The sequence below is a fragment of the Lissotriton helveticus genome, chromosome 6 (assembly GCF_964261635.1).
Source record: "Lissotriton helveticus chromosome 6, aLisHel1.1, whole genome shotgun sequence".
Classification (NCBI taxonomy): Eukaryota; Metazoa; Chordata; class Amphibia; order Caudata; family Salamandridae; genus Lissotriton; species Lissotriton helveticus.
The window spans coordinates 1,396,906,434-1,396,920,396 of record NC_136067.1 but is presented as its reverse complement, the minus strand read 5'-3'; the positions used below and the strand labels follow the sequence as shown (position 1 = coordinate 1,396,920,396).

At 49.0% G+C, this 13,963-nt stretch overlaps 1 protein-coding gene across 3 annotated transcripts in view; it reads right to left on the bottom strand.

The window, feature by feature from the left end:
- Positions 1-13,963, bottom strand: part of SCAF8 (SR-related CTD associated factor 8) — a 1,826,711-nt gene that overhangs the window by 1,631,399 nt on the left and 181,349 nt on the right. For all 3 annotated transcript variants that reach the window (XR_013596231.1, XR_013596230.1, XM_078649179.1), the window contains exon 4: positions 10,781-10,942. Coding sequence is in view for 1 of the 3 variants with exons in the window: in XM_078649179.1 (XP_078505305.1) it covers positions 10,781-10,942 (162 nt within the window). In the remaining 2 variants the exon portion in view is untranslated. The remainder of the gene's footprint in view (positions 1-10,780; positions 10,943-13,963) is intronic.

Sequence of the window (13,963 nt, the reverse complement as noted above, 5' to 3'; positions counted from 1 at the left end):
TGCGTGGGATTGAGGATAGACTTTTTGAAGTTTACGTGTAGGCCAAGTCTCCGCAGCTGATGTATGCAGAACGTGAGATGTTGCTGAAGCAGAATCAGAGACACACTCTTTAGCAGCCAATCGTCTAGGTAGGGATAGACGAAAATGTGCCTCTTCCTCAGGAAAGCCGCTACGACTGCCATGCACTTTGAAAAGGTGCGAGGAGCTGACTTTAGCCCGAAGGGCAAAACTGTGAATTGGAAATGGCTGGTTTGGATGCAAAACCTTAGAAACTTCCGATGCTTTGGGGCGATGGGGATGTGAAAATAAGCATCTTGTAGATCTATGGAGCACATCCAGTCCCCTTGATGCAGAAGTGGAATTATTTGATCTAACGCCAGCATTCTGAACTTTTCTCGCCGAATGAATTGGTTGAGACGCCTGAGATCTAGTATGGGCCTGAACTCCTTGTTTGGACCTTTCTTTGGAACTAGAAAATATCGGGAGTAAATGCCTTGTCGACGCTGTGTCTTTGGGACCTCCTCGATGGCATTCTTTAGGATTAAGGCAGACACCTCTTCTCTCAAAAGATGAATTAGATAGGTCACAGTCTTTTGAGGAGGAATGGAAGGTGGAGGGGACTTGAATCTGATGGAATATCCATTCTTTATAATATTCAGAACCCATTTGTCTATTGTGATGTTTTTCCACTCTTCCAGGCAAAAACGAACACTTCCCCCCACCGGAGTGGGTAACAGGCTCAGGGGAAGCATATACTCACTGCTTTTGTTGCTGTTGCTTGTTTCCAGGTGCAGACTGCCTGGAAATGCCACCTCTTCCTCTACCAGGACGACGCTGGGAGAACTGAGATCTTCCCTGATTCTGCTGTGACGACCATTGAGGGGTTTGAACCCTCTGCTGGTTCTGTCTCCTGTCGTACGGACGGTATTGTTTCTTAAAATCCTTCCTTTTCTCAAGACCAACAGCTCTCACTGTATCAAGCTCTGTCTTCATTCGCGACATCTCATCGTCAGCATGAGATCCGAAGAGCGATGTTCCGTTAAAAGGCAGATTAAGAATCCAGTGTTGTGCCTCAGGCTTAAGACCCGTGAGCCTCAACCAAGCTGAGCGCCTGGCGAAGAGTCCATGTGCGTATACATGCATAGATAAATCAGAAGCATCAGCGGCTGCACTCATCACCTGGTTAGCCACTAGCCCACCTTCGTGTAAGATCCCAAGTCGTGTCTGTCTTCTTAAGGAAGCTTTTCTGCGAAACGAGACATGGAGTCCCATAGTGCGCGGTCATAGCGACCCAGCAAAGCAGAAGCGCTGGCGACTTTCATGTAGGAAGCAGAGGTGGCACACATTCTCTTCCCTACTGAGTCCATAGCCTTACTGTCCTTATCTGGCGGCAGAGAAGATGACGCCGCTCCGGTTTGATTTTTGCGTGCCGCTGAGACAATCACAGAATCTGGTTTTGGCTCAGCCCTCAGAAAGAACGGATCATTGTCCGGTGCTTTATATTTCTTAGCGATCCGAGAAGGAACCGCTCCCAAAGCTGCTGGAGTTAAGAACTTGTGTTGCGCAGGCTCCAACAGACCTGGTACCAGAGGAAGTAAGGGCCTTGACGTTAGCTTTTGATGCAACATTTCGAAAATGACCGTTGTCTTGGTGGTAGAGACCGGCATTTCGATATTAAGCTTAGCTGCTCCACGACAGAGAACCTCAAAGGTAATCACATCATCAATCGGTGATATCCTACTCGGAGGAGTTGACGACAGTGTCGGTGAATATCCCCTCTTCGAATTTGAAGACCTTGTCGAGGATCTAGTATCGCGCCTCCTCGAAGAGTTGCGACGTGATGATCTAGAAGAGGGTGAAGACCGCCTCCTCACTGATGGAGATTTTCTCGGAGGAGTGCGCTCACGTCTTTTTGGAGAACGCACCAACTGTCTTGGGGGCGATCTTGATCTCGAAGCAGGTCTTGCAGACACAGGAGACCTGGAATAAGATCTTGGAAGATTAATCCTCCTTATCTTCCAGTCTCTAATCTCCCCCAGCCATCGTGGCGAAATATTCTTCTCTGGCTGAATAGGTGAAGGTGCTCTCGAGGGCTCTGGAGAGATCTGCACAATCTGTAGTCCAGGGGAGGAAGAAGAACTCCCAGAAGACACAGTAGGAACCTTAGACCGGTCTTTAGACACCGTCCTAGGCCTCTTAGCTACAGGAAACGCTGACGGCGACCTCAACGGCGACCTCCTCGACGGCGACCTCATCGACGGCGACCTCCTAGGTGTCGACCTCCTCGACGGCGATCTTCTTGGCGGCGACTTCCTCGGAGGCGACTTCCTCGATGGCGATGGTCTCTTAGGAGTCGACGTCGTGCTCCTCGACGGTGATGGCCTTCTCGGCGCCGTGTGCCTCGACGCCAAATGACTTGGGCTCTTCGACGTCGAAACCTCTGCTGGCCGGTTCGACGTCATGGCACCCCTCGACGGCGACCTTGACTTATGTTCTGAGACTCTCGGCGGCGACCGTCGACGTCGATGAGACGACGTCGAGTCCCGCCCTCTTGCAGTCGTAGGCGAGCCAGACCTGGACCGCCTACGCGCATGCCTCTTCTCACCTTGCTTCGACGGCGAGATCTTCTTCGACGGCGAGGGATGTTTCGACGTCGACGGGCGCCGCGACGGTGATTTCAATGCCGATTTTGAGCACAGAGGTACCTTAGAAGAAGATCTGTCCCTCGACGCAGTAGGAGCCCGATGTTTTCTCTTCTCCCCTTTGTCCTTGCGCTCTTTGTGCGGAGAAGGCTTCTTGGAATGAAATTCTTCTCTTCCACTCACAGTATCTCCTCTGTCATACAGGGACTGAAGCCTGCTCTTCTCGTTCTCCCTGAGAGTTCTGTTAGACAACTTGCTGCAGTGGTAGCAGAGTTCTGGCTTGTGAGAAGATGGTAGACAAGCTACACAGACCGAATGAGGGTCTGTCTTGGCCATTTTTTTTACCACAGGCCGGACACTTAACAAATAAGGCCGGCATTATGACTGGAAAAATAGTCAAAAACCAGGAAAAGGAGGAGGAGCTTCGCGCGCACCCAAGATGGTCGCGTGAGCACAGGGCTCCCGGACCCTCGCCACCTCCATCGACTATCCTGTAATTTATCCTGATTCGGACGACGGGTGTTTATTGGCACAGTTCTACTGCTCATTTATTTGTTTCAGCGAACTTTTTTGGACTTCGGGGTCCAGAGCTACAGACTGTCGCAGTTTTCTGGCCTGCTCCAGGGTGACGCCCCGCGCTATCTTGTCTCGCTTGCCGTCCAGTAAGTGAACAACAACGGACTGCCAGACTTGCGTGGGATGGCGACAGCTTTCGGTTTCGATTCCTGTCCGGAGCTCAACCTGACTTTGTTGGCTCCGTGAACGGCCAGACGCTCCTACACCCTTGGTCTCTCCGCTCCTACTGCCGATCTGTAGCGGCTTCCAGATTTGAGACTGGCACCACCTTCGCCCTTTTGGTCCTACATTTGCCTCCGCAGTCACCATTTTCACCCGTCAACAGGCGACCCGTACGGGTCCAGGATCCAAGATGGCCACCAAGCCTGAGGGTGGGAAGCGCGGGCCTAAACCGGGCGCTCGAGGGAGTGCTCTGCAAACAAACATTATGGACCGGTACACTCTAGCTAAGGGATCGCCGGGAGCAGTAGCTAAACCCTCAACGACAATGCCGGAGGACTCATCGATTGAAGACGAGCCCTCGCTGCGAGATCTCATGGGTGCCATCACCGGTATGAAGGCCTCATTGGGGCAACAATATGAGGCCTTTACTCTCAAACAGGATACGGTGGCGATTGATGTCAATCTGATCAGGGCGGACTTGGCGAAGACAAACGAAAAGGTCAAATCTCTGGATCTTAAGACCTCTAGCCTGGTCACCGATGTTTCTGAATTACAGGCTGAGTCGGGAATCTGAGGAAAGCTAATGATTATTACTCTGGGCGCCTAGAGGACTATGAAAGCCGTGCCAGGCGCAATAACATCCGCCTGATTGGGGTCCCGGAATCATCGACTGCTGCCTCGACGGACCTATTGGTGGAAGACCTGGTGCTGAATCACTTGGCGCCCAAGGGTCTCAGCAAGTTCTTCGCTGTAGAACGTGCACATAGGATCCCCGGCGGCACACCTAAATCGGGTGCAAACCCTCGACCCATCATTGCGAGGATCTTTCATTTCCGGGACAGAGACGCTATCCTGCAGGCTTTGCGGCAGTCTGGTCCCATTGCCTTTGAGAACTCTACTGTCAGCTTCTATCCGGACTTTACACAACAGGTCCAGAAACAGAGGCTGGGGTTTCCCAGGGGTCAAGAAGAGACTCCGGGAAAGGTCTATGAAGTATGCCATGCTCTTTCCGGCCCGTTTGCGGGTGGTACATAGGGATCGTACTTTTTTCTTCGACCATCCTGGGGTCGTGAGTGACTGGCTTGACACGCTGCCTACGGATCCTGAACCTTTTGAGGACTCTGGCAAGTTGGATCGGGCGGAAGGTGGCCCGACAGAGCAGGAGTAGCTGTTGACTTTGACCCCGTACCCTTCCCGTTGGCTTTGAACTGTGCTATGTTGTGTTCTTAATGATTGCAAGTAATAGTCTTTTTGGGGGTGGGTGGGGGGTGGACGGGTCCTTTCTCCTCCTGGGTTTTCTTTTCGTAGACTAGTTGGGTGGTTGGGCGACAGGCACACTGCAAGTTTATGGGGCTCTTTGGTCTTCAGCAGGGGTGGGGGGTATAGTTGTTTTGACATTGTTGGGGGAACTGGGTTGTTTGTTTTAATTTTCTTGTTACTTGCAAGGCGAAGGAAGGGCGCACTCCAGTTTTTTGCGGTCGCTTTGGGTGTGGGGCGGGGGAGGGGCTGAACGCGGGGATGGGGGGTAGGGGACTTCGGTTATTGTGTTGGAACGTTAACGGGTTGGGGGATGGGATTAAGAGGAGGGTGGTGTTGCAATTGCTGAAACGTTTGACTCCAGATGTCGTTTTACTGCAGGAGACTCATTTGCTCGGCAACAAGTGCTACGCTTTGAATAGGCGTGGTTATCGCCTTGTGGCGCACTCGGGTTTCACTTCGGGCTCTAGGGGGGCGGGCATTCTGGTTCGGACCTCCCTCCCCTTGGCCATTGATGATGTCATTCTGGATGATAAGGGACGATACGCCGCCATTGTGGGGCGCTGGGAGGGGAAGGTTCTTATTTTGATTTCTGTGTACGTGCCCCCGGGCCTCCAGACCACCACATTTGCTGATCTGAGTGGACTTATCCTGGGTTTCCCCGAGGGTCTGCTTTTGGTTGGGGGTGACTTTAATGCGGTGGTCTCGGGGATGCGTGATCGTCACCCTCCAGGGAACTGCCGAAGGCCCAGACTTGGTTGAGTGACTTCCTGGAGACGCTGGGACTCACTGATTGCTGGCGGTTGCTTCACCCGGGACAGTTGCAATATACCTTTCATTCTGGTGCTCATGGTAGTCTCTCGAGGTTGGACCACGTATTGCTGCCCTCGGCCCATGCATCCCTCATACGGGAAGTTAGACATCTGGCACGGGCCATCTCGGACCATTCTCCTCTTTGGCTGGTGGTTGATGCACGGCAGGGTTCGGCGGGCCGAGTGGCTCCGATCAACTCCTGGTATTTGAAGGACCCCAGGGTCAGGGATGAGCTGGTTAAAGCACACGATTGTTATTTTGAGGAGAATGTGGGCTCGGTTTCCTCCCCTAGTTTACTTTGGGAAGCTTACAAGACGGTAATTCGTGGCCAGGCCCTCTCACTGATTGGTAGCGTTAAGTTGGCCAACCGTGCTGAGATGGTTCGACTTGAGGGGGAGGTCACGGCCCTGGAGGCGTGCTTGGAATCTGGGGTTACCGCTGAGGGGTTACATCTACTGGAGTTGAAGCAACATGAATACAGAGCTTTGGTCACTGAAGCTGCTAAGGAAATGGGGAGGGAACAGCAGGGACGCGTGTATGATGTGGGTGATAAGGCTGGGAAACTGCTTGCTTGGTTGGATAAGAGGGAGAATGCAAGTCGTGTCGTCCCTGTGATTGTTGCGGAGAATGGCGAGTGTTGTACAGACCCTGTTGATATTGTTGCATGTTTTGCCGATTATTTCCGCGAGGTGTACTCCCAGGTGTCTGATCGTTCGGAGCAGGACTCCAGCCTGCTATTGCGAGATATTGCACTTCCCAGATTGTCTGACATTGATAGAGATGCTCTGGATGCCCCGCCTACTGTGGACGAGGTTGCCGCTGCTGTCCGTTCGATCCGGCAAGGCCTCGGGCCCTAATGGGCTCCCCATTGAGCTATATAAACTACGCCCGGATTCGCTAGCTCCTCATCTGCGCTCTATGTTTCTTGAGTCTTTGGAGGTGGGTTTTCTCCCGCCAGACCAGAGACTGGCCACTATTGTTGTCATCCACAAGGATGGTAAACCTCGGGATCGCTGTGCCTCTTTTCCACCCATTTCGTTGATTAACGCGGAACCTAAAATCTTGGCCAGGTTGCTGGCGACACGTTTGGCGACCGTTATTGGGGAACTGGTTCACCCTGATCAATCCGGCTTTATACCGCATCGTAACACGGCGCTTAACCTCCGAAGGTTGCATGGCGTCCTGGCACGGGCCGAGACGCTGCGTGAGCCCGCTATCTTGGCGTCCTTAGACGCTACGATGGCATTTGATACAATAGAATGGCCGTATTTGTGGGCGGTTCTTGCTAAGTTTGGTTTCGGTTTGGAGTTCGTTCGGTGGGTCAAATTGCTTTACGCCGGTCCCATGGCTCAGGTGGTGGTCAATGGTCGGGTCTCTGCGCCCTTTGCACTGAGCAGAGGGACGCGACAGGGCTGCCCCTTGTCCCCCTTGCTGTTTGCTCTCGCCTTGGAACCGCTGGCGGCCTGGTTGAGGTGGGAACCGTCCCTGAAGGGCATTAGGTGGAACTCGGAGTTTGAGGACCGTGTATCTCTCTACGCTGATGATATTCTGCTCTATCTTACATCACCCCGTAAATCCCTCATTGTGCTGTTTGATGTCTTAACGTCCTTCCGCAAAAACTCGGGTCTTGTCATCAACTGGTCGAAGTCCTGTGTATACGTCCTGTCGGGTGCCGCCCCCCTTCTGCCAAGTGGTTGTCCTATTGCGATTGTGAAAGATGGCTTTAAATACCTAGGCATTTTTATCACGCTGAGCCCTGCACTGCGGTTTGACCGTAATTTACTGCCCCCTCTTCAGCGCCTTCGGGCAGATGTGGTCGCTTGGGGGAAACTTCCTCTCTCTCCCCTGGGTAGAGCGGCATTGTTTAAGATGATGTCACTGCCCCGCTTCCTCTACGCTTTGCAAAACACACTTGACGTCGTCCCGGCTACATACTTCCGTGAGGTTGAAAGTTTACAGAGGCAACTGGTGTGGGGGGGGTAGGCCCCGGATCGCCATTGCTAAATTGTCGCTCCCGTGGTACGACGGTGGAATTGCTTTGCCTGATATCCGTCGCTATTATTGGGCGTCTCAACTGGGGGCGATAAATCATTGCATGTATGGCCCTTTGCCGAATCCGGCCTTCGAGATGGACAAATGGTTGTTACCGGGGGGCGACTTCAATAGAGCCCTCTACTCGAAATTCACCCCTCGCAACGTGACGGGCCCCACTAGGACGGCCGTCCAGGTGTGGCGACATGCTTCCATGGCGCTTGGGTGGACTGGTAAATTGACTCGTGCCACCCCCCTGTACGCGTCTGATAGACTTGGCTCACTTTGGCAGTTCCGGGGGTTTGATAGGTGGGACTTGATTGGTATCAGCAGGATTGATGATGTTTGGACTAAGGGGAGAATGAAGACGTTTGAGGAATTGAAAACCGAGTACGCTTTGAGCGATCGTGAATTTTTTCGCTATGCGCAGGTCCGCCATGCTGCGCTCTCGGTCTTCCCTTCGGGTGTGGAGATACCGGAGTCGTCCCCGCTTGAAGACAGGGTACTGGACGGACATGTTCCTGATAGTACGATTTCGCTTATTTATAAAAAGTTAATCAACTCCAGGTCTGATCTCCTGGTTCGCCTTAGAGAGGTCTGGACTGGTGATGGGCTGGAGCTGGACGATGAGGACTGGCGGGCGGCGATCTCCTCCCCTAAAGAGGTGGCCATCCAGGCGCGCCTTAGATTTGTGCAACTTAAAATCCTGCATAGAGTGTATGTCACTGGTCCCCGTTTGGTACACATGGGCTTCTCTGTGAATGGTTTGTGTCGGCGTGGATGCGGTCTCCTGGGCACCTTTTTACATATCATCTGGGAGTGCCCTGAGATAGTGCGATTATGGTCCCGTGTGCACGAGGTGATGAGTGAGGTTACTGGGGTGCGATCGATGCCGGAAGCTAGGAGATGCCTGCTGAACGTGTGGGAACCGAATGATTACTCCGTGTCGCAGCTTCGGTGGGTGACCTTGGGCAATATGGTTGCCAAAAGAGACATTACGCAACTGTGGGGCGCTCAGGGCCCGCCCGGGATTCGGAAATGGAAACAAAACATGGACTGGTGCATGTTCAGAGAAAAAACTGTTTATATTTCTCGAGGTACCCCCCGAAAATGGGGGAAGATATGGACTCAATGGAACACTTACCGTGGTGATATATGTGCCCCTCCTCTTCCTGACCCAGATGTTGCACCCACGTCCCCGTAACCCGAGGGTTCCTTCACATACTATTGTATACTGGTTGAAATTTGTCTCTTCTGCCCCCCCCCCCTGTGAGATTCTTTCTCGATGGAACAAATGCTCATGGTACTGCCCTTCCCGCTCCAACACCATGTACTGCAACGTTGTATATACTGATGTCTCTTTTTCTTCTCTCCTTGCAAGTTGTTTGTGTTTGTGTTATAAAATCAATAAAATGTTTTCAAAAAAAAAAAAAAAAGGAAAAAATTGTTGGGTTAGTCAAACAATGACTAAAGACGTCGAGTAAAGACGACAAAAATTAGAGAAATACCAGAAGAAAGAAGGAGCCGGAAAAAAGAACTAACCTAACTGTCACCTGTGGTGCATGATGGGAGCCTGGAGGCTCATGGAGGTCTTAAAGGCATGGCGCCAAGTTTTTCAGTTGTTACTATGCAGCCTATCTAGGCTAAATCTGCCTCTATGATCCTGCCTGTTTTTACCTTTGAAAATAAAGGTTGTGTGTTTCAAAGAAACCAAGGGAAGTGCTTCTTCTTTACATTATCATATAATGTAATGTATATGTCTTTATTTAGCAAATGTAAAAGTTTAACATGCAATAATGGCAGTTTATGAGCCTAGTATGGTGTATTTCAGACTGCATATGTATATGCATATTATCTATATATATATATGGGTATTTTATGTGTATTTATATGTTTTTATATATATATGTAGATATATGCATAATATTGGCTATTGCTCCGGGGTCCCGCACGTGGGCGGGACTATTCAGTGCTAATGACTATTGATGGGTATCCCCTAGAAGAGAATGGCAGCCCTACACCAAGTCCAGACTACGGTCGGTATGATCTCCACAGATGTCACATTCCTGCAAGCGGACTTTCAAAAAATGTCCGCAAGAGTATCCGAGGTGGAACAGGTGACGACTTCACTTACTAAAGACACTACGTTACTGATAAAGAAGGTGACGCAACTGGAGACCGACAACAAACGCCATATCTGAAGTTCACAAATGATAGTGATTTTAAGGGCCAACCACCCTCTATGACAACTGCTCTAATGTGGGACTCACCAGTTGGACAACAGGGAATGGTTCAACTATGCGATCTATGAAAAATCCCAAACTAGAGAATCTCTTATTCCAGAAAAAGACAACACATCATTCTAGTTTTGTTTTGAATAGGAAAGTGTGAACATTATTACAAACCACCACGTCGGAAAAGGCTTGGAGCAATTTTGCATAACGGCATATGTTTTAGTACAAAGAGTAGTATCACATTTATTACACTGCTTTTTGATATTCTGGGCTTTATTTATCAATATTAGCAAGACCGCAAAAGAAGAACAGGCTTCTCCGTAACTAGCAAAATTGTTGTGATATAATAGTCTAATAAAATAACAAGAACATTTTAATATGTATGAAGTTAGGTTTTAGAAAAGTTATACCTAAGCACATTGACTGTCCAACATGCTCAGTGTACAAACTAATTTGACCCAAATCATTTAAAAACTGAACATTTAGCTATGTCTCCATACTAAGATATGCTTTCCATACCCTCAGAGTAGCTGAAAAAAACCAAACACAACAAACACATTCTTCTTTAAAAATTTTAACAAGAGATTTAAATAGAAAGTTTATTTCTATGGAAGGGGCGGATTTATGCAATAGGCTGTATAAAAGAGGAATGTGCAGGTGTGTATGTAACAATTTTTTAGAATTCTAATTACATGTAAAAATAAAAACAGATCCTTTGATCAATTTACACCACCATTCATTCTCTGGCAAATGTAGAAATATTAAGGACTTCCTACTGTTACTTCCCCCAACAGACAACATGCCATGCATATGTTAACCACAAACAAAAATCCATTGATGTCCTGGCATGGGCAATGCATGATAACACAAATGTATTTCACATAATTATTACAACTTAGAAATTCTGGTCAGAATACAGCATTTCATACAAAAGACCTCTGCTAAACAAGTTGTAACCTAAAGCTCAGTTGAAATGACAAGTGTAATACTGGCAGATTTCAATATTTAACGACTGAATGCACAAATGAAAAACAACTTTTACAAGTACGCCAAAAAATATTCTACCTTGTCATCAGCAGCACAGCGGTATAAGTTCTGGAAGGTGTTGATGATGTTAATACAGAACCGGGGAGCGAAGAGATCCTTGTCCTGTCCAAACTGATGCCGAGACTGTCGTACTATGGAGTCTATAACATACAGCCCTGGCACCTTGTACTCTGGCTTACACTGGATGTGAGATGTGGGGGAAGAGACAATGAAAAGAGAACAAACATAAGCACAAAAATACGCATAAATATGCATCCATTGTGTAAAACCACTCCTGGATTCTTTCTACTGAAGATGTAAGCAGTAAAATAATCTCAAACAATTGCCTATACACATTTTAGTGGGAGAGGGTGATTTTTAAGGTTTAGAATCCATTCTCAAAATATCTTTGCTTTAATAGAAACAGATATCAATTCAAATAAACATAATAAACAGCCTTAGACTTATTGTTCAAATAGAAGAAATTTTATTTTATTGAAAAGCACAAGGGTCCTCACCATGCCCACTTAATCTCGCTTTGATTAAATTGGCATTACCAGTCCCTCAGATATCGCCATCGTTGAAACACAACCTTTTCAGAACTGCAAAGGGACTCCCTCAAGCAGCAGTTTGTTACACTTATGTGTCTTGAGACAATCAGAGAGAGGATGGTTCTACAAATGACACTGGGGAGGAGTGGTTTTGGCCATGTAAGGGTTTAAAGATGTAGTTCAAATGGAAAAACGAACAAGTTGCTTACCTTCGGTAAACCTCTTTCTGGGGCAGATTGCTCACCGTTAGAATATTCCCCAGGCGCAGAATTAGATCAAGATGTTACTTCCCTTTGGTAATTCCTTATTTGGTAGAGACATGATCAAGCTGCAGATTCCTTGCCTTTGAATTTCCCAGGCACCAGACTGGATATTTTTCTTCGCGCAACACCCCTGCGTGCCAGTAGATGGCGCCTGTTGGCTCTGCATGGCATCGTCCGCGTCACCTATTTAAACGCCACCTCAGCGCACTGTCAGTTACTTTTTAACGACTTTCCATGCCAGAAGCGCAGAGCCATGAAGTGTATTTACATTGGTGTGTCTGAAAACTAGCGCCCTGAAAGGGATGGAGCTTGACCCTAGAAACCGGTCAGCTGTGCGGGGAATATAAGTGGGTCTGTAAGGTATCTGATAGAGACATCTAACTGCAGGTTCCTTACATTTGAATACATACCCAAGCAATACAATCCCAGAAAGAGGGACTGCGGATATGTCTCAACTAGAAAATCCTGCAGGACTGAGAGGCCAAAATGGGCATCCCTGCAGATTGGACTGTCTAGGCAGTAATACTTGGTAAACGTGTACAGGGATGCCCATGTCGCTGCCTGAGAGATGACCAGGACTGGGACTCTACATTGCAGCAAAGTGGTAACAGCCACATCTACGGTGGCATGAGCCCTAAAGCCTTCAGGTGGCTGCTTCTGTGCCAGAGCGAAGCAAATCTTGATGCAGGGGGACAACCCATCATGAGATGGCCCTCTTCTGCACTACCCGACCCTTCGTTCCTACAACATACACCATGGATAGTTAGTCGTCCACCAGGAACACTTTTGTGCTGTCAGGAAAGAACGACAACGCTCTTTTTGAGTCCAGACGGTGGAGTTGCTGATCTTTTGAGGGATGTGGAGGAGCGCACAATGTGGGCGAAGTGACAGATTGTCCCACTTGGAATGGTGTTACCACTTGTAGGAGTTAAGAGGTTCTAGTGCAAAGCACCAACTTGTTCAGGAAGATCGTCTAAAGAAGAGGCTTGGACGTTAAAGCTTGCAGCTCGCTCACCCTCCTGGCAGATGCTATTGCCACTAAGGCGGCAGTTTTTTTTGTGAGCAGCTGGAGGGGGCAGTTCTGCAGGGGCTAGAAAGGAGAGCACATCAGGAAAGTGAGAACCAAATTAAGGTCACACTGAGGTATAATGAATTGGGCAGTTGGGAACATATGTACAAGGTCTTTCAGGAATCTCCATAAGATGTGTGATTTAATAAGGAGAGCTGGTCTGGCAACCTCAGGAAGGAAGACAAAGCCAAAAAATACCCTTTCAGGGTGCCCAGAGCAAAGCCCAGCTGGGCAAGGATCAAAATAAAAAGCAAGACATCAGAAAGTTAAGCAAAAAGAGGGTCAATCTACTTTTCTGAGCAACATATTACAAATGTCTTTCATCTGCAGGCGTTTACAGATTTGGTGGAGGGACTCCTGGCAGGCAGAATAACCATTACAGACTTTGGCAGGAAGGTTGAAAGCTATCAACTGTCCCAGCTCAATCTACACGCAAGAAGGTGTAGAGTTGACAGATTCGGTGGAGGACCCTCCCCTGCTGCTGCGACAGAAGGTCCTCCTCAAGGTGAAGCCTAATCAATCGATGCTCATTTGCAGAAGCTTGAGATACCAGATCTCCGTTCCCAATCCGGAGATGACTTGGGCCTGGTTGTTTCTGATCTTCTTGAGAACTCTGGGCAGGAGTTGTATATGCAGAAAAGTGTACAGGAGGCACTAGCTCTACTCGAGACAAAAAGTCAGCGAGTGAGAGCCACCTTGGAAACTCCAGCGCACAAAACTGCAGACAGCGCGTTCTCGGCAGAGGCAAACCGATCTAATCAAGGCTCTCACCACTGCTGAAAGACCATGTGCCACCTCCGTATGGAGATGCCATTCATGATAGGCTTCGACGGCTGAGTTGATCCGTCCTGGCGCTGAGAGAACCAGCCATGTCCAGAAAAGCAGGGCCTCTTGACAAAGGGTCCATGACTCCAACCTGCCCTGTTTGTTGCAGTACCACATGGTGGTGGTGTAGTCATGAACACCTGTACTAGCCTTCCTTTGATTAAGGGTAGAAAGGCTTTCAATGCCAAATGGATCGCTCAAGAACTCCAGCATGTTGATGTGGACTCCGGATTCTGGCCGAGATCAGAGTCCTCTAAACTTCACCTATCCCAGATGGCCGACCATCCTAGGAGTTTAGCATCAGTCACTACTGTGAGATTTGGGTGGGGAAGGGAGAGGGACCGGCCTCCATCCCAATTGTGGTTAGTTAGCCACCACTGCAGATCTCGTGCAATTCCCTCAGAGGTCTGGACCATGTCTAAGCGATTCCCCTGATGCTCTGCTCATTAGAAAACCCAGTCCCACTGCAGAGTTTGCATATGCCATCGGGCATGTGTCACTAGCAGGATGCAGG